Source organism: Lolium perenne, chromosome 4, assembly GCF_019359855.2.
Source record: "Lolium perenne isolate Kyuss_39 chromosome 4, Kyuss_2.0, whole genome shotgun sequence".
NCBI lineage: Eukaryota > Viridiplantae > Streptophyta > Magnoliopsida > Poales > Poaceae > Lolium > Lolium perenne.
The window spans coordinates 44,921,902-44,942,353 of NC_067247.2; the positions used below are offsets into that span (position 1 = coordinate 44,921,902).

Below are 20,452 nucleotides of genomic sequence, written 5' to 3' on the forward strand. Positions count from 1 at the left end.
GTGACTCTAGCTCTCTTCTATGTGATTGTACTTTAGATGATCGATCTTCTGTAACCACTAGCTCATTTGCGACTTTGTAACCCCGTAACTTGCATTGTAACCTCGTAACTTCTCTAATGTGAAATCTTGTGAATCATGTGGGGCTAATGTGAAGAATTATGTATGGATAAGTTGTGCTGTTGTTTATATGTGTTATGTATCCTGTATTGTGCTATTGTACTGTGATATACAACCTGTATAAATACACTGCCGAGATACAAAAAAAAAATTCGAAATACATAGCGAGTGGCGCACTAGTGGCCCATCGGTGGCGCACGTCCACTAACTAACGATGGCGCATCGCGCCTGGATCCGATGGCGCACCGCGCCCGTGATCCCCTCCGAGACTAGCAGTGGCGCACCATGAACCTCGGCGGTGGCGCACGTCCCGGAGACAAGCGATGGCGCACGTCCACACGCAGCAGTGGCGCACCGCCTCGCTGAAACAAAGGCGCACGCAAAACGGTAGCACCGGCGCACCTCGTCTAGACGGTGGTGGCGCATCGCCATTGACCAACGATGGCGCACCACTTTGGAGTAATAGTGGCGCACCGCCGGACATGTCAATGGCGCACCACGCAGTGCGCCACTGGTATCCAGGCTAGTAGTGGCGCACCCCTAGTGCGCCACTACTAGGAGTTAGCAGTGGCGTGATAGCAGTGGCGCACCACTAGTGCGCCACTGAAGGCTATATGTGGTGCGCCACTGATTGCCTTTTTCCTAGTAGTGCCAGCCACTCACTCGCTCCATCTTCTAGGCGCATGTAGTGGTTCGTTGGTCTGGGCAACTTTGGTTGTTGGTCGTGTTGTGGAGTTTGTTGGGCGGTGTTGGCTGTGACGCGGTCTGGAGAGTCTGTGCCCCGCCTTCTCGCCATTCTTGGTTTGAGGTTGGGCAAGGCGAGTTTGTCGTTGTTGTAGGAGTGCGTTGTAAGCCGAAAGGCATGTGTGGGGTTGTAGCCATTCTATGGCGTTTCTTATCAGCTTAATACAATAACGCGCACTCCGTTGCGGGTTCTCGAAAAAAAAACTTCGTGTTTGTTGTAAACTTGTAATGCCAAAGCGTCACCTCTCGTCACATCTCTAGCGGGTCCATGACGCGCCTTTCGCGGAGCTCCCACCCGAACCCGGCACCGCTCCCCTCCCCGTCTCCCCCGCCCAGCGCAGCGCCCTTCTCCCCTCACTCCTACTCTAAACCCTAAACCACACGGCCGCCCCAACCACTCCCTCTCTCCCCTCTTTCCCCTACCTGGGCGGCGCATCCGGCGGCGGCGGCGGCGGCGCCATGGGGGCCCTGGCGGCGTCGACGTCGTCGGGGAACTGGCTCGTCGAGGACGACATCCTCCTCAAGAACGCCATCGAGGTAATCCCCTCCCCCCGGATCGCGACTGGAACCGCCCAAAAGGTCCTCGTTTCGGTGCCTAGGTTAGGTCCGCTTCGATTGAGGTGTCCAATTTCTCTTCTTGGCTTCTTTCTTGGCCGCTGGAGCACGACACGGGCATGGGTTTGGGGAGTTTTACCCTCTAGTCAGAATGTTCAATTCCCCGGCCTTGGAAATTTCCTGTGCCCGTGCGTGACCACCATTGATCAAGAACTCGCAAAATTCTTGGACTCCCCTGTTTTCTACAGCCAGTGCTCTTGATTTTCTTCCGTGTTTTCAAGAAGAGGATGCTGGTGCGTTGCAGTACACGGGAGTCAATCGACAGTATCGCGTAATCAGAAACTGTTGCTTCGTGTGATTTACTGTTTCCTTCCAGTCTGCACTATTGCAAGTTTAACATTCTGTGAAATTCCATCAAACGATTCTGTAAATTCCGCATTGCTATATAGTTATCATATAATTCCATACAATTTTTCACACGCCAGCTTATTAACCTTGTAATAATGAACAAATAAGCTTGTGCAAAAAAATATTGCGCCAAGAGATAATCTTAGCAAGTATTCTTCTACACCAAGGGCACAAAATTGGGGAGGGCTGCTCCGGCAATTGTTTCAAAATGTTATACTCCTAGTAGATTCTGAAATCTGAATATATGGCTAGTGCCCTGTTAGTGTATTGCTAACCGTTGAATAATATGTTTGATACCCGCAGAACGGTGCCTCGCTGCAGTCCCTAGCGAAAGGAGCTGTATGCTTTTCCCATAAATTCACTCTTCAGGAAATACAGGATCGCTGGACTTCGTTGCTGTACAACCCAGAGGTCTCAGCGCAGGCTTCTGCTCGGATGGTTGAGTACGAGACCGAGCTTTCCACTTCCAACCCTGCCAAGGCACACAAACTGTTCAACTCGAAGGCGAGGGATGTTTCGTTTCAGAAGCGGAAAATAGAGAGCGTGAAGAACTTGTACTATGCGATGAGGAAGAGAGTACGCAATGAGCCCTGTGACACCACCGACCTTGGTTTCCTTATTTCCCCCTGTTCCTGCATGGCGATTGGCGGGGAATGTGTCTGTGGAGGTGCGCTTGGATCTTTACAGGAGCATGTGGTTCAAAATATTGAACCAGGGATGGGTACAGTGAACTGTTATGGGCAAGCAGGTGGAAGCTACAGCGGTGCACAACAGACGCATCATGAAATGAATGGCCATTCTTTCCATGCTCAGCATCCTGAGAGCATGATAAAAGATGAGGATGCCACCGATAACACACCATTTGGCTTTCCGGATGTAGTTCAAATGTATGACCACAAACGAACAAATCTTGGAATGAATGAAGGGAACGGTGTCTCTCTTAGAGGTATCACAGATTTTCAGGACTCTATGCAGTTTCAGCAGTTGGCCTCTAGCAATCAGTGTGGCAATGAAGTGGCAGAATCAGAAGCATTGATGATTAATGATCAAGGTGGAGTTGAACATGTCCATTTCCCTGTGAACAACAGCGGAGGAGTGCCAGAACCTGGCTCATTGCACTTGATCCGCCACTCTGATGGTTCTCAAGTACCTTGTGGTGCAATCTGGAATGGTGACGAGGGACCAGACACACTCGCTCCTGCTGATGATAAGAAAATAAAGACTGCCAACCAAGACCCTCTCACATCGCAAGCAAATTTGGATGGTGGGATTTGCATGCCTGGTTTAGATCATGCACCAATGCCAGAAGGTGATTACATGGATTTTCCCTATTTCAGCAACAGCGACGAGTTTGAGCTCCTGAACGGCGAAAATTTTCTGAATTCTCCACAGGAGACTAATCATGAAGACTTAGATGATCCTGATCCCAACGTTGTACTAGGTGCTGGCTCCATCCTGGAAGATCTGTTGCACCCGGACGAGGCTAACATTTGCTGTGATCAGATAGATTCTGGGCATGTACAACAGAATAATGAAGTGGATGTTTCTGAAATGATCATGGTCCTTACTTCACCTGATGAAGTGTGTTATCCTGGCCCGTGTGTTGAGTGCACATTAAACACGGAAGATCCTGAAATCCCTTGCAACGACGATGCTCTTACACATGGCGAGATTTCTCCTGTGCGCCCTTCTGCTTCCTCTGGACGGAACTCTGAGTACAATGTATCTCCATTCCCCCCTGCAACTAGTCCTTCGTCAAAGGCTGAGCATTCCAATGCAGTTGATTTGGCTCAAATAAAGAGAGGAGATATGTCAAGTGCCCAGCCTTCATCACAACCAATGAAGCTTAGCCCATCCACATCAGAACCAAGAGAAGATTCAGTGTCACTTAATACAGGTTGCATCCTAGGAGCTAAGCTGTCTGAAGGTCCTTCAACTTCTAGTGTATTTATGCATGGTAACGTTGACATCAATGATGAGAGCGCATGCATGCAAGCTCTACCTGCTAATCCATCTGGATTTGGTGATGGACAATCGTGCAGTTTAGGACAGCAAGATTTTTTCGATGAGTCTCAAAGTTTGATGGTATACAATCCAGTTCAAGTGCCTGATCACATGAATTATAACTCACATAATAATCCACCAGAATTACAAAATGAGGCTGCTCCACAGAACTGTATGCCATCACATGCATTGCCAGACTTGGGCCTTCAAGACCCTATTGCAGTCGAGCCAGCACCAGCTCCACCAGAAGAATGCTCTGACCTTGAAGATGACGTTCCAAACTATTACGATCTAGAAGCTCTGGTATGGATCCCTTAACTTAGCTAATACTACCTCCGTTCCAAAATAAGTGTCGCAACTTTGTCTAGTTACGGATGTATCTAGACGCATTTTAGTGTGTAGATACATCCATATCTAGAAAAAGCTGCGACACTTATTTTGGAACGGAAGGACTAGGACCTTTTCACCGTGTTACTTCTAATTCACCCATTTCCTGTATTCATTGCAGATACTTGATCAGGATCTAATTCCATGGGATCAGGCTGACTCGGCTAACCCTGAAGGTAAATATCAACCATCTATTACATCATTGTGAATGTGGATAAGGATATGCTACATTAGAATATGGAAGTCTATTTCATAGGTTTTGAGGCTAGCGTGAGTACCATTATGATGACAGAGCTGCCCAAAGGAATTATTGTGCTGTACTAGGAGTCGTGCTGAAAGTCTATTTCACAGACTTTGACAACGTAGTCTGTCACCGTCAGTGCTTATAGTCACTAAAAATGAGACTGGTCATCATATGGGTGCAGTATTGGTTTGCTGGAATGCTTTGGTGGGAGAGATTCTGTTCTAGCATTAGTGTAAGGTGTGTGTGTTGGTGTGAACACACTATGCTAACTCGATGTGGCCGTTTCCTTCTTAGTGGCGATTTGAATGCAATCTACATACTACATGCCATAGAACAATAAAAACTGACCAAGCGTTGTCCATGCACACAAAGAAAATGATTGAGTTTACTTTGCTGTAATTTTCAACTTTGGTACTTCATACCTTCTAGATATTTACAATGTGTAGTTAGGCATTTTCGTACCACGTACATGGAAAATTTTATAATAATTATTATCATCTGTGTTTGCATTTCAGTTTCCAGATTTGATCATCCAGAAAGCAGGAAATCATTGATAAGATTGGAGCAAGGTGCTCGGGCTTATTTGAACCGAGCTATCACGTCTCGAGGTGCCTTTGCAGTTATCTATGGACTGCACTTGAAGTACTACATAAAGGATCCTGAGGTAAATTCAACTGACGTTCTTCTGTTAATATGGTCTATTGCATATAACATGATACAGTTCAACTGCTCCAGAGCATGGACAAACTTCTGTTCTATATCTTGTGCTGTACAATCGATTTGTTCAAATTTTGTGTTATGGATATTCATAGGTAGAAACAACGCACACTTGCTAATTAATAGCAGTTTGAAGCTTCAATCATCTTGTTTCTGTCTCATAGTTCAATGTTGATTGGATTCTTCTAATTCAATTTTAAGTAGAAAGATGCAACCCAGACTGATTATATTATGCCTTGGACTTTCATTTATTTTGACACGGTGATGTTTAAACTTGTACGAAGTACACAATGGTTGTACATTGTGCCATACATTGACAGTTTGGCACTATTTTCTGAATTTTAGTTGCACGTTTCTTATCTTTTCCCAGGTTATTCTTGGAAGGGAGACGGAAGACGTAAAAGTTGACATAGATCTGGGAAAAGAAGGGAGAGCAAATAAAATATCTCGCCGACAGGTATTTGCTTGAATATTGCTTTTGAAATTTGAAAATTTTAGTTATAGCTTAGGCCAAGAATTGCGGCTTGACTAATTGAGCTAGAAAAATGATGAGACACATCTATACCCTGTAGAACTATCATATCTTGTTTTTTACTTAATTTGATTCTTCTGTTTGAGTTTACCTCCTGGAGTAAATGTATTTTCAGCTCCTGACAATATTTGGGAGCGCAAAAGGCTGGTGCTGGATGAATTATGTTTATCTATGGTCTTTAAAAAAAATTTAGGCAAGTGTTTGTGTTGTCAGTTGATAAACTATCAGTCTTAACAGTTTGTTTTCTTGACTTGTTATGGATAATTTCAACATCTCCAGTTGTTGAATTTGACCACATGTATGTTAGAAAATTGCTGACCTTGTGATATTTTATGGCTCTATGCCTATCTTGTGAGTCGAACGTGGTCTCGCCATGCCTTTCTCCTTAAATGAACACCTTTGTAAAGTAATTAACAGTTAACACCAGGCCTCTGTGGCTACTTCTAACCGCAGTGGTTGCATCTGACTAACCAGTCCTATGTTTGTTCTCCTCAAGTCGTGAGCTTGGGTATCATGCTGGTGCACTGCACTAAAAACAATACTGTGTAATATGTTTTGTCAAATCAATTTCAATTATCTCATTGGTGATGGTGATTTTGTATCTATATAAATCCATGTTATGTTCTGACACCCAGGCGGTTATCAAGATGGATAAAGCTGGGTCTTTCCATATCAAGAACATCGGGAAGTGCTCAATCTTTGTTAATAGCATGGAAGTACCAAGCTGCAAAGGCATCAACTTAAATTCTGATTCTTTAATTGAGGTACAGATACCTAATTCATTTTCCTTGTATAACCAAATAATCTCTCCATTTGCAGTCAGTTTGTAACTTGCTGAGAATAAAGCTATGGTCCTTCTAGTAATTATTCCCGCCGTCTCTTTGTTCTGAAATATAATGCTTCACTTCTGTGCCATTTTCCAGTTGTTTGTAGAGTATCTGCGGTGATGCTAGCAAACTGCCTAGTGCCGCATTTGGGTTCTTTGAACAACCATTATGATACATGTGCCTGTGCCTAGAATTCGGATAAACCATTCCAATAAATTTGTTTGGAACAAAATCTCAACGCAAATGCTAAGAAAACCAGAGGTTCAACAAGGAACTCAATCCTGGACACCTGGAGTTTTTCAGTGAAATACTTTTCACTATCTTATAAAAAGAAAGTTTCATCATCCTGAGAAGGATGGCCAGTCTAGATGGACCTTTTCATGCCAATCACTGGTATATCTTAGTATTTCGTTTGTATTTTCGATATTGGAAGTATCATTTAAAATACTACCTCTGTCTATAAAAGGATGTCGCAAGTTTATTTAATTTTAGATGTATCTAGACGCTCTTTAGTGTATAGATACATCTGAATTTAGACTAATCGCTGACATCTTTTTATGGACGGAGTGAGTAATACACATAGCTACAATAATAATGACATGTCAGGCATATATGTAATAACGATTAGTTTCTGACGAGTTGATAGCAGATGTTACTTCTTTACTAGTGTCTCTCAGCCATCATGCCTGCCTCATTTGGCTGTCAATTTCCCCTGCAGATAAAGGACATGAGGCTAATTTTCCACGCAAACCAGGAGGCCGTGAGGCAATACCTCGCCCGAACCCCAAGGCTCGAATACTCCTTCCGTCAGGGCTTTTGAGTCTGCCGCGGTGGCCTGATGCGCAGCGAGCAGCTTATTCACAGCGCTGCCAGCAGTTAACATGTTAAGTGAGGGACTCCTTAGAATATAATGTGTAGATGTGTAGTTAATCTGGCTGGGCTCCGGCCTGGGCGATGCGTGAATACATGGGATGTAGAATGTAAACTGGTTTCTGTTCCATTGTAGTGAGCAATCAAGTCCTTGAGTAGATGTGTAGCGTGCTGGCTAAGTGTATAATATGAATGCAGTTTTATTCGCTGCGAGCCGCTATGTGGTTGCGAAGTGTAGGAGGAATAAACTGGAAGGTGATTGAGGGAGATTCCATTGAAGGACAGCACGAGAATGCACCTCCTGGAGAAGCTATTGGGCTGTGGTTTAAAGGCATAGTTAAGTACTTAACCATGTCAGGTCAGTGGTTTTACACGCAAGTTTTAACGGTGACAATTTTCTGCGTACAAAAGCAAGTGCCTTTCCCTCCCCGGAAGAATTATACATAAGCATATGCGCTCTGGCTGGCTTTACTGCAGAGTTTGAACCCACCCCAGAAAATGGAATTTTCTTCTCCGAAGGGAAACGGGAGATTCGGTGAGCACGGAGTGCTTGCCGGGAACTTTTTGGAGGGGTCCTTTATTTTTAGCTTCAAAAGTCAAGGGATTGATGTACTCCGTAGTAGTTTCCTTGGCACTTGGCAGCACAGAGGTACCTAACTCAAGCAACAAACTCACGATCATACGTCAACTCAACAAACACAAACAAGCTCGTCCTACCTTTCTTCTAGATCAAGATTGTCCAACCTTTGACGGAGGAGATGGGTGTAGTTGACAGCAGAATTAATAATTTAGTGCAGTATATATGCTTGATGGGATGCAGATGACTGCTTGATTTAACTGTGATCATCCAATTAGACCAATACATTTGTCATAAAATTGTACCATCGAAAACTCGTTATCGGATATAAACGAATGGCTTTATTGTCTGTAATCCATATTTTATTGGTCAAATTTAGCGTCAAACATAAACCTCGAAATGGAAGAGCAGTGCCACCTTTTCGACAAGAACTCAATTTACAAGGTACAAATACTACTAGCAGCCCCTCCTATCCCAATAAGAGCATCTCCAGCCGCCTCCCCCAAAGCGATTTGGGGCACGCCGGACAGAAAATGCGTTCCAGCAGCGTCCCCCAAAGCCCTTTTTTGTCCGGCGCGCCCCCATTCGGTGTCCGGCGCCCCGAGCCCGTCCCCGTCCCACAGGGGACGCACCGGGGACGCCAGACACAACGAAAAGCGAGACGGGGAGTGGCGGGGCCGACTCGTCAGCGGCACAATAAATTTTTAACCTAACCGTCGCCTACCTCGCGACGAAAGTTATTGGCAGTGCAGTTCCCGCAGCGACGCAGCGACGGTGCAGTTCCCGCAGCGACGGTGCAGTCCCGTCGCGCCTAGCTCTGCGTGCCGGCGTTAATGCGTGCCACCGCTCCCCGCCTCCCTCCGGCCTATAAAAGGGCCGCCTCTCATCGTCCCTCTCACACACAAACCCTAGCGCCTCTCTCCCAAACCCTAGCCGCCACCATCTCAACAAGACTCGACGCTATGTCCGGTAGAGGCGGAGGCCGACCTCGCGGCCGTGGTCGTGGTCGTGGTCGTGGCCGCGGCAGAGCTGAACGCTCGCCGTCGCCTTCCACGCCGCCGGCTTCATCATCGTCGGAGATGGACGTGGAGCCGGACGTGCGGTTCGAGTTCGTCCTCACCCTCAAGGGCGACCCGCGCGGCATCCAGAGGCTGCCGGACTCCTTCGCCGACTACGTCGCCGGCGACGATCGCCCGCGCACGATGCATCTGCGTGCGGCTACTACCGGTGGATCGTCGACGTGATCTACGACGCGCGCGGCAAGATGTACCTCAACATCGGCTGGGAGAAGTTCGCGCGGCACCACAGCCTCCAAGCCGGCTTCATCCTCCTGTTCTCCTACTTCGGCGACAGGGACATGAGCGTCAAGGTCTTCGACGAGACGCGGTGCCGCCGGGACTACCACGGCGGCCAAAGACCGACGAGGAGGACGACTGAGTGTTCTTTCTTCGCAGCGAACACGTGCACGGAGGTTTCTGTCTGTTCGCCTCATCGGTAGAACCAACAAGGGCACCATCCTCCCGCTGGATTTTCCAGTTTAGGTGACTGGGTGTGCCCTCGAGTGTTCTTTCTTAGCAGCGAACACAGGAAACCTTCGATGCACGGCCTAGTTAGGTTTAGTTTCTTTGCAAAATTTTATATTTGTGTCCACGACGGTTCAAACTATGTATTAGTTTGTGGAAAACCACGTTCCCAATTATATTTTCGTGTAAACCACGTTCCAATTAGTTTGTGGAAATTGAAATAAAAAAGGCAAAAAAAAGTAATTTAAATGTTTGGGGGCGGCGTTTGGGGGACGCGGCTGGGGAGCGACGTCCCCCAAAGGCGGCACGAACAAAACACGTCCCCCAAACGCTCAATCCGGCGTGGTTTGGGGGACGCGGCTGGAGATGCTCTAAGATTACTGAAGAAAGACGCATATAAATTTCCAGAAAAGTAAAAACCTGGAGCTAGGTTATAGCTCTCTACTCTAGCTAGGAAGTGTACTAGCAGTAGCAGTAGCAGGTCGGCAGTGCAAGTCAAAACACGAAGGACACGCTCCCACTATAATTGCTTCCCTCCTCTCGCGTTTGCTTCTTCAGTCTTCAGTATCCCCACCGTTCACGGCACCAGGCTGACGACCAACAAACCGGCCAGCAAACCCCGAACAGAGCGAGGCCAAGCCAAGCCAAGATGGGCTCCTTCCTCTCGTCGCTCGTCACCCCTCCGCCCCTCGACGACGGCGACTCCGCCGTCGTCGCCGTCCACTCCAAGGCCGCCTGGGACCAGCAGTTCGAGGCCCACCGGAACGCCGCCAAGCTGGTGAGCCCCCTGTTCCCTCTGTTCAATCCCCTCGCCACCGTATCGTGTTTCTTTGGATCTGACTGACCTGGCGAGATCGCCGCGCTCCAGATGGTGATCGACTTCTCGGCGTCCTGGTGCGGGCCCTGCCGCTTCATCGAGCCCGCCTTCAAGGAGATGGCCTCCCGCTTCACCGACGCCGTCTTCGTCAAGATCGACGTCGACGAGCTCGGGGTACGTATCTCTCTCTCTCGCTAGTTTCGTGCTTGCCTGTCCTTCAGTTCAGTTCACAACACCTAATTAGCTAGCGCGTGTAATCTGGCTCCGGCTCGTGGAATTGGGACGGGGAAAGCCTCCGGTTCTGTTTCGATCTTGGACCAGCACCTAGCTTACGGCTTTGGGTTCAGTGAACTCCTGTCCAGGTTCTGCTGCTCGGTCACCCAGTGTAGGAGGAATCAATCGTCCGTACTGTCCAGTTCCACTAGATTTGGATGCATCCTTTGTGCTAAGCTAGACAGTCAGCTGTTCAGGAAACTGAATCAGATGTGGAGCTCACCGTGGTGTGCTGGCACTCCTGCACTGTCCCGGGACGTTGAATCGAAACCGGCTGGTGTGGAATCGGTTTCTAAATTTGGATTTCACTTTATGCCGATTCAAATTTCTCCCATTGGGATCAATCAAACAGTGAAGACCCATATGCTGCCCTCGTCCGGTTTAAAACATGCATTGCGCATGTTTGTGCTCCGCTGAAGCTGGCAGGGAATACTGAGGTTGTTTCGAGATGATTGCTGTTTTAAAACCAAGCATACACATCCATCATCAACGGGCACTAATTTTAGACAGGAAAAAAACACTGTTCAAAAACATGGCCAGCTAGACCGCACATGATTTAGACACCATACCCCTGTTGCGCCTGCCGATCGCTTAGCACCTAATACTTCTCAGAACAATTCACTTTATCACAGTCCGCTGTCCGCTGCTTGGGAAATTGAATCGGGTGTGGAGCTTAGTCTGATGGCACAGTCCCAGGACACCTTCCATGCATTGAGTTGAAACCTGCTGGGGTAGAAGCAGTTTCTGAATTTTGGATTTCACCTGGTGCCAGTTAAAGAGATCTCCCAGTAGGATCAACCAAACAGCGAATACCCATGTTGATGTTTGCCCTTGTTCGGTTTGGACGACATATTGCGCATACTTTTCTGCTCTAGCGAAGCTAGCAGGGGAAGATTGAGGCTCATTTAAGATGAATATAAAACCTAACATACACATCCATCATCAATGGGTACTAATTTTAGACAGAAAACACTGTTCTAAAACATGGCCACCTATATCGCACATGTTACATCATACTCTTGTCTCCTGCCTATGCAGCCACGTAGCCTGACAAGTGGCAACTAGGCTGCGACCACCGTGCACTTATCACCTAGGGCTTAAAAAATTCAATTTAGCACACCTAGTTAGTACATGAATCTGGCTTCAACTCGTGGAATCCAGGAAGGGAAATGCTCCGATTCTGTTTGATTTTGGAGTAGTGGCTGAATTACTTCTTCTATTAGATGGACTTGATCCAAGTTTCGTCGAGTCATCCAAAGAAAGTAAAATCTGTTGCACTTTATACTTAGGAAGAATCGTCAGTAATGCACAGTTCCTGTAGATTTGCTCGCATCCTTATGTTAAGCCAGATTTTGAATTTCTTCTTGTGGGTGAAATCTGATGTGGAGCTCTCGGCAATGGCACTCTTGCATTGGGTAGGACACCTAACATGCACTGAACTCAAACCGATTGAGGTAGATGCAGTTTGCAACTTTGGGGTTTTGTGCCAATTTAAGAGTTCACCCCATAGGATCAATCAAGAAGCGAATACTCTCCTTTTGTTTTCAATGCTGTTCTTGCTTGTTCCGTTTAAAATACACATTGCACATATTTCTGCTCAGTGAAGATGTCATAGGGAACATTGAGGATAATTGGAATGAGTCTAGCATACATATTCATGGCTGATTAGTTCTCGTTTGTGGACAGAAAAAAATTCTAACTTATCCACCAAACTCGGCTTGGCATGGCAGCACATTCCTGTATCGCCTAACATACACATCCATCATCGATGGCTACTAGTTTTAGACAGGAAAACACTGTTGTAAAACATGGCCACCTAGACCACACATGTTCTAGACACCATACTCCTGTGTCGCCTGCATATGCAGCCACATAGCCTGACAAGTGGAAACTAGGCTGCGCCCCGCCGATCGCGTAGCACCTAACACTTCTTAGAACAATTCACTTTAGCACACCTAATTAGTACGTATAATCTGGCTTCAACTCGTAGAATCCAGGAAGGGGAAATTCTATGATTCTGTTTGACTTTGGAGTAATGACTAATTTACTTCTTCGATTAAATGGATTTGATGCAAGTTTCCCCCAGCCGTCCAAACAAAATAAAAATCTGTTCCACTGTATATTTAGGAGGAACCGTCGTTAGTGCTCAGTTCCAGTAGATGTGCTCACATCCTCATGTTAAACCATATTCTGACTTGCTTCTTGTGGAGTGAAATCTGATCTGGAGCTCTCTGTAATGGCACTCCTGCCTTGTCTAGGACACCTTAGATGCACTGAACTCAAACCAGTTGAGGTAGATGCAGTTTGCACCTTTGGGGTTTTATGCCAATTTAAGAGTTCACCCCATAGGATCAACCAGGGAAAGCGAATACTCATTTTGAGGCTTGTTCTTGCTCTTGTTCTGTTCAAAATACACACTGCACATATTTCTGCTTAAGTGAAGATGTCATAAGGAAGATTGAGGCTAATTTGAAATGAGTCTAGGCATAATTCATGACTGATTGATACTCGGTTGTGGACCGAAAGGAAATATTCTAGCTTGTCCACCTAGGTCGCCTTGGCACTAGGCATCAATTCCTGTACCGCCTATCTAACCTACCTGCAACCATGTCGCCTGACTAGTTAGCAGTGTGTATAATCTGGCTTCAACTCGTAAAATTGGGTAGGGGAAAGGCTCTGATTAGCTTGATTCTGGAGACCTACGATCTAATAAATCGGATCCCAGTTGCACCAGATCATCCAAAACAAATCCCTGTGCCACTATATTTAGGAGTTGGTAGTGCTCAGTTCCAATATATTTGGATGGGCCAGATGTGTGATTATATTAAGCAAGTCAGCTGTGTGGGGAGTGGACACTGGATCAGACGTGGATCTCGCTTTGATGTGGTGGCGCTCTAGGATTGCCCTAGGACACCTCACATGCATTGAATTGTAAGTGACTGATGTGTAAGCAGCGTCTCAATTTGGTATTTCACTTGATGCCAATAAAAAGTTTGCTCAGTAGGATCAATCAAGAAATGAATATTTGTATAAAAGCATTCTCCTGTTCGATTTAAAACACACACTGTGCATATTTTTTGCTCTAGTGAAACTGGCAGCCGGTCAGTGAAGGTTGAGGGTAATCTGAGTTGATTGTAGAACACAGCAGCCACATTCGTTGTTGATTGGTACTACTAAATTTAGACGGGAAAAACATTGTTCTAAAACATGGCCACCTAGATCACTTAGGTTGGATGGATTATTGAATATGTTCTTGTTTTGATACCTTGGGCTTGGGAGGTATTACCTCCGTTCCAAAATATAAGCTAAAAAGGCTTATATTTTGGCGGGGGTAGTAAAAAAACTTGTGGCTCCAATGAAGGTTCCTGTGGCTCTTCTGCACTTGCATGGACAATTATAGAGTATATACCTTGGGAATGCAAGTCCTAGCCCACACCCAAGACCAAGAGTGAAGGATGCATATTAGTCCATAAAGAAATAGAAGATCTTCAAAGTTCATTCAAGCCTCTCATGGCATTTCATGCATCCCTGACAGAATGCTTTCCTGTTCTTCTGAAACAAAGTGCATAACTTTTCTTAATGTATTGGAATTTTACAGGAGGTTGCAAAGACATTCCGTGTAGAGGCGATGCCGACCTTTGTACTAGTGAAGGGCGGGCAGGAGGTGAGCCGCGTGGTTGGGGCTAAGAAGGATGAGCTTGACAGGAAGATCAAGACTTTCATCGCATCGTGCTAATCCTAGTTCAATACTTGTACCCCAGTTCTAGTACCAGGTTCTGGCTCCTATAGTTCCCTCGTGTTACAGTGCCGATTCCCCTTCTTAAATTCTGTAAAATTCGACGTGAAGTGGCAATAAGCTCCTGAAACTTGAATTATAGAAATGTATAAATCTGGCTTGTCTTATCATTATCTGCCTTTCTACTGTAGTTCTGTCAATGAAAATCAAACTGTTTCTCTTTGCTACAATGTGACCGGCCGACACACAGTTAATTTTTGGTTTGGATGATGCAGCGGATGTTGTCCGGGTACCTGCTAGTCCCCTGCACCTGCGTGCGTTGATACATGGGCTCCTCGATAGAAGCCATAGCTGCAGTAGTGAGCTGACCTGCAACCACTAGTAATACAATCAGCAAACCGTAGGCGACCGTACAACTCCGATCGGAAGCAAAATATCTGCGTCCGATTCCTGGTGGTGGCCGGCCAATAAGGGTCCCCGTCTTTGATTAGGATTAGGGACTGTGTTCTCCTTGGGATAAAATACCGGAGGCTAGGGACGTGCGCGCACCTTGTAAGAATCGATCTATCCCGCCATGGACGGCGACGGCGAGACGGCACCGGAACCGCGGTACCTACCGCACGAGCTCGTCTCGCGGATCCTGCTTCGTCTCCCCTTCAAGTCGCTGATGCGCTTCACCTGCGTCTGCAAGACCTGGCACAGCATCATCACCAGCGACCAGTCTTTCCAACGCGAGCATCACCGCCTCCAAGAGCCGTGCGTGCTCATCGCGCCGCTGATAAAAAGCAACGACGGCGGCCCTTTTACTGTCACAAACAAAAAGGTCACTACCCCCGGCTTATACCGGTGGGAGAAGAGCCAGAGCGCCGCGACCCTAGTTCAAGCCATGGACTCCTTCCCTGCGGAAGAAGCGAGGCACAAGTTCACGCACTGTAACGGCCTTGTGCTGATGCCGATGGCCGGCACGGTGAGGGTGCTCAACCCGGCCACACGCCGCCTTCTGGTTCTGCCTGGGAGACCCCATATTGTCGTGCCCAAGCGGCTCTCTAGGCTCTTCCGAGAGGGAGGGGCGTTAGGTATCGGGCATGACCCTCGCTCCAACACCTACAAGGTTGCCCGTTTCTTTTACCGCTATGTGGACGTGCCCGTGACAAGTGGTCGCAACTTCACCTTCGGGGTGGAGGTGTTCACCATTGGAAGAGATACACATTGGCGTGAGACGGCGGTGCCACCGCCACACCCTATCATTGCAGGCCAAACATCGTCCTTCTTAAAAGGCTCCTTACTCTGGACAATAGATGAGTCGCTTCTGGAGGGTGATGTAACCGTCCGAGGTTTCCTTCGCTTCAGCTTGGAGGACGAGTCTTTCAGTGTCATAGGAGCACCTCCTGGGTGCCCTAAGCTCCAGTACTTGGCATCCAGCTTAGCTGAGATGGGCGGTGAGCTGTACCTTGTTCACAAAGTCCCCGCAAGTCATACTCACCTGATATGGGTATGCGATGATGTGGATGGCGACGATCCGCCACGATGGGTTCAACGTCATGCCATCAAGGTCCCATGCTGTATTCATCCGGTAGGTGCGTTTGACGATGGTATAGTGTTCCAACCGAGATCTCATAGCAGACTGTTATGTGTTGATAGCGGAAGAACGGAGGGTTTCAGGCATGTGGCTGACATGCATGACTTGAGATATCACCATCCTGACACAAACACATCTGTTGAGTACAGGGAAGAAATTGTCCATGCCTACGACATAATCCCCTATGTTCCAAGCCTGGTGCCAGTTTAGCTAGTCACTAGAAAATGGTGTGCAAATGGATTTGCTTGGCAAAGCAATATAAGAGACAAGCCGACAATTAATGCAGTCATTTTGTGACCAATGTGGACCTGTACTTTTTTGTTTTTTCATAGGACATGTTTTTGGGAGTATCTAGGGTTCAAGAGTTATTTTAACTCTCAGTAAAATGATGTCATCACGTTTGTATGGTACAAATTTGATCCTGGTTACGCCTCCTTTCTTTGGTTTTTTTTTTTGAGAACTTCCGGCATCTTTATTCATGTCGAATCAAAATTTACATGGATGTTTAGTCCATCAGGTGAAGCTAAGAACCAAACATGGCGACCTATTGAAAGGGATGTAGCAAAGCGAGCTAGCAAATGTGCATCGACATTTGATTTTCTATTCTCATATCTAAAGGAATTTTTCCTTCTTAATCTCGCCTCATCTTTGATCTTTGCAATTACATGGCCGAAGATACCCATGTTCCAACCATGTATAGCATTCACCACCACCATACAGTCAGACGCGATACAACACTTCTGAATATTCATGTCCGAAACTAGCGCCAAACATACTGGAGATGTAATACCATTGAAAACCGTGGCTGCCGCTCCCAGGAAAGTCCCTGCTCTGAGCGACAGACCACTCTTACAACACCCTTGTTTGATTGTACTGCGGCATCGACGTTCATCTTGCAGCAGTCAGCCGGTGGGTGAATCCACCTTGCATGCACGGCCGGATCCCTGCACTTGACCTTCGTCTCCAAAGGCTTCCTGGCGACTTCTAGGTCCCTTAAAAAAGTTTCAACGAACAACGTCGTTGACATCGGGATCTGAAATATCTCCTCACCATCGTGAATGCCAGATGACCCACATCGTAACCAGCATCTTCGTCAACTCCTCCTGTGGCATCGACCTCATCATCTCAAACAACTACTGTTTAGCCGACGTCTCCTATGACCGACTTATATGTTCGACGACCAGTGGATCCGCCAAAGCCCAAACACAGCGATCCATTGCACATTCCAGGAGCGAATGCCTCCAGGAGTCTTCTTGGCCACATAGCGAGCACGCACACGACGACGCCATCGTCTACCTCCTATGCCGCACATCGCCGGTGGGCAGTGAATGCTGGGCCAACCGCTAAAGAAAAACCCTGATTTTTGACGGAACCTCGCACTTCCATAACTTTGACCACATTTTACTCTCCAGAACCGAGCTCGACGAGGCCGGCCGCTCATCAAGCCAATCCTCCCGCACTCGCTTCATGGCAACGAGGAGAGGATATGTCCGACCAAATATTTTACCGACCCAATAGTAAAATCCAGCAAATAAAGCAAAAACGGCTCCCATAGAAAGTACATAATGGAAATGTGCAACCACATAATAAGTATCATGTAGAGCAATGTCTAGCCCAGAGTTTGCGAGAACTATTCCAGTGAGCCCTCCTACGGTGAACAAAAAGATGAACCCTACAGCAAATAACATGGGTGTTTTGTATTGTATCATCCCCCCCTTCGCCTCCTAAGATCCTCCATTTCAAACAAGAGCAGTGCATGCTCATGCTCAGCCCTTTCGAGGCTTGCTTTACTCCGGGGGATTTCTTCCCACCGGATTCTTTGTTCCGATTCTAGTAACCTCTGGGATGTGGATTGGTCCTCTAGAAACTGTGCATTGTAAGCTACGGCATTATGGAAGAAAGGGGACTGACCCTGGTTGTTTTCAAGGTCTCTATAAGCGGCTTGCAGAGACCTCACCGAGAAGATGCCACTCTTCTCAAAGTGCCACGCCCAGAAATCCTCGAGTCCCTCGTGCAAATCGGAATATTTTTTATCACCTCGACATCCAATGGCAAGAAATGTTGATCTAGCATCTCACTATTCCACGTCGCAGAAGTAGTGTCGATAAAATCACTCACTTTGCTCGGTGGGCTCCTTCGGCGCGCCGCATAAGGCCTCAGCCTCTCATCCATAGGTAACCAGTTTTGTTGCCATGGGTCGGTAGTTTTGCCATCTCCAATCCTTCTTATCAGACCAAGCTGTAATGTGTCACACCCTTCGAGTATAGCCCTCCAAACCTGCGATGGATGGGACCCAAGTTCCGCATGGAGGAGGTCTACACTCGGAAAGTAAGCTGCCTTTAGCACTCATGCACTAAGCGAATTTGAGTCCTGCAAGATGCGCCATACTTGTCTAGCGAGGAGCGCCAAGTTGAAAAGCTCGATATCACGAAACTCCAGGCCTCCATCATGCTTTGGCTGTACCATAGTGGCCCAAGAAACCCAACATGTACGCCTCTTTCCCTCCTTACTCCCCCACCAGAAACTTCGCAACATTGCATTGATGTGCTTGCAAAGTCCGCGTGGTAATTTAAAGAAAGCCATAGAGAAGATTGGAACTGCCTGAGCTACATACTTTATGAGAATCTCCTTCCCACCAACAGAAAGCAATTGTTCCAACCAGCCCAAAACCTTTCTTCCATACCTTGTCCTTGAGGTACTTAAAAGCTCCACTCTTGGATCGCCCCACACTAGATGGCATCCCAAGATATTTCTCACTAAGCGTCTCCCGCTGAACCTCTATTTCAGCCTTTATACTTTCTTTCACCGTCTCTGGACAACCCTTGCTAAAGAATATCGATGATTTATCCATATTAATTCTCTGTCAGGAAGCATTGCAATATTTAATCAAAGCCTCTTTTACCTCTCTCGCTCCCTCCACACTAGCTTTACAAAAGAGCATGCTATCATCTGCAAAGAGAAGATGGTTCACTGCCGAGAGAGTAGGAGCCACCTTGATACCACTAAGAGCCGATGACTGATCAAAATATTTTAAGAGGCACGAAAGGCCCTCTGCTACTAGCAAAAACAAATATGGAGATATAGGGTCCCCTTGAAGGATGCCCCTGCTCGGTCGAAACTCCTCATGTGGTACTCCATTAAACAATACCGAGAAGGATACAGTAGTGATCAACCTCATCACCAAATTCACCCAACCTCTGCTAAAGCCAAGCTTCAACATAATGGCCTCCAAATACGACCACTCAACGCGATCATACGCCTTCCGCATATCAAGTTTTAGCGCACAAACTGACTGTTCTTCGGAAATAATTTCCGGCAGAATAACCTTAAGCCTATTTGCAGCAACCTTTGATGCAATCTTATATACCGCATTGCAAAGGTTGATCGGTCGAAACTGCCTAGCTCCTTCGGGCTTGCCACCTTCGGGATAAGCACTATAAATGTTTTATTCACACTTTCTGCGCTGTCGTCTCCAGCCAGAACACACATAACAGCCTTCGTCACTTCCTCTCCACACACATCCCAATTTCTTTGAAAAAACTGTGTTGGGAAGTCATCTAGCGCCTTCGTTGGAAACATCTCGAAAAGAGCCTTCTTGACCTCATCAGCCCCGAACGGTGCTCCCAACTTTCTATTCATTTCACTTGTAACCCGATAGGGTAGCTTGCTCAACATCTCCTCCATGCCAGAGACTCCCTCTGACTCATATAGGTGCTGGAAAAAATATTCGCCATACCTCCCATCGCTCCCTCCTCGTTGACAATGGTACCATCATCCTTAGTGAGCTCTGACACCCTGTTCTTTTTCTATCTTTGACTCGACCTTAAGTGAAAGAAACGAGTATTTTTACCCCCTTCCGCCAACCATTGGACACGGGACCGCTGCCTCCACATAATCTCCTCTTGATGGAGAACCTCCGCCAATTTTTCTACAATTTTCTGCTCCTCATATGAAGGTCCAACACAGGTTGGCTCCGAAGCTCACTCAGCTCCCTTCGCGGCATACGCATTTTATGACGTACATACCCAAAGGTATCTTCTCCCTATCTAGACAATCCTTTTGCAACCTCCATCATTATGTTGCAAATCACCCATTGTTTTGCTTTTCTCCTCTATTTCAGCCTTTATACTTTTCTCTCTAGTAAAGCTGGCAGGGGAAGATTGAGGCTCATTTAAGATGATTGTAAAACCTAACATACACATCCATCATCAATGGGTACTAATTTTAGACAGGAAAGCACTGTTCTAAAACATGGCCACCACTACGGGAAAACTGCACTTTGCCGTGCGACAAATCGCACGGCAAAGGACCCTATATGCCCGACAAAGGGTTTGTCGTGCGATGTCGCACGGCAAAGACCGACCGGCAAAGGTTCCGACGGCAACGGCATCATTGCCATGCGCGTTGTCACTTCGCACGGCAACAACCTTTGCAGTGCGCGTGCTGGGCTGCCGTGCGGCAGGTGCTTTGCCGTGCGCGTGGTCTTTGTCGTGCGTGCGCTAGGCTGCCATGCGGCAACTCTTTGCCGTGCGCCATGTTCTT

The 20,452-nt window shown here is 47.0% G+C and overlaps 2 protein-coding genes across 2 annotated transcripts; both read left to right on the plus strand.

Annotated features, from left to right (window-relative positions):
- Positions 1-1,185: 1,185 nt before the first annotated feature.
- LOC127292347 (uncharacterized) lies at positions 1,186-7,611 on the plus strand. Its single transcript, XM_051321727.2, has 7 exons — positions 1,186-1,398; positions 2,128-4,131; positions 4,337-4,391; positions 4,975-5,123; positions 5,547-5,633; positions 6,344-6,472; positions 7,254-7,611. The coding sequence occupies exons 1-7, from the start codon at positions 1,321-1,323 to the stop codon at positions 7,353-7,355; spliced, it is 2,604 nt and encodes an 867-aa protein (XP_051177687.1). The 5' UTR covers positions 1,186-1,320; the 3' UTR covers positions 7,356-7,611.
- A 2,447-nt stretch (positions 7,612-10,058) lies between these two features.
- Positions 10,059-14,504, plus strand: LOC127292348 (thioredoxin H2-2). The gene is made up of 3 exons (XM_051321728.1): positions 10,059-10,283; positions 10,374-10,496; positions 14,194-14,504. Exons 1-3 carry the CDS (start codon positions 10,155-10,157, stop codon positions 14,329-14,331), a joined length of 390 nt encoding a protein of 129 aa, XP_051177688.1. The 5' UTR covers positions 10,059-10,154; the 3' UTR covers positions 14,332-14,504.
- The last annotated feature ends 5,948 nt before the right edge of the window (positions 14,505-20,452 follow it).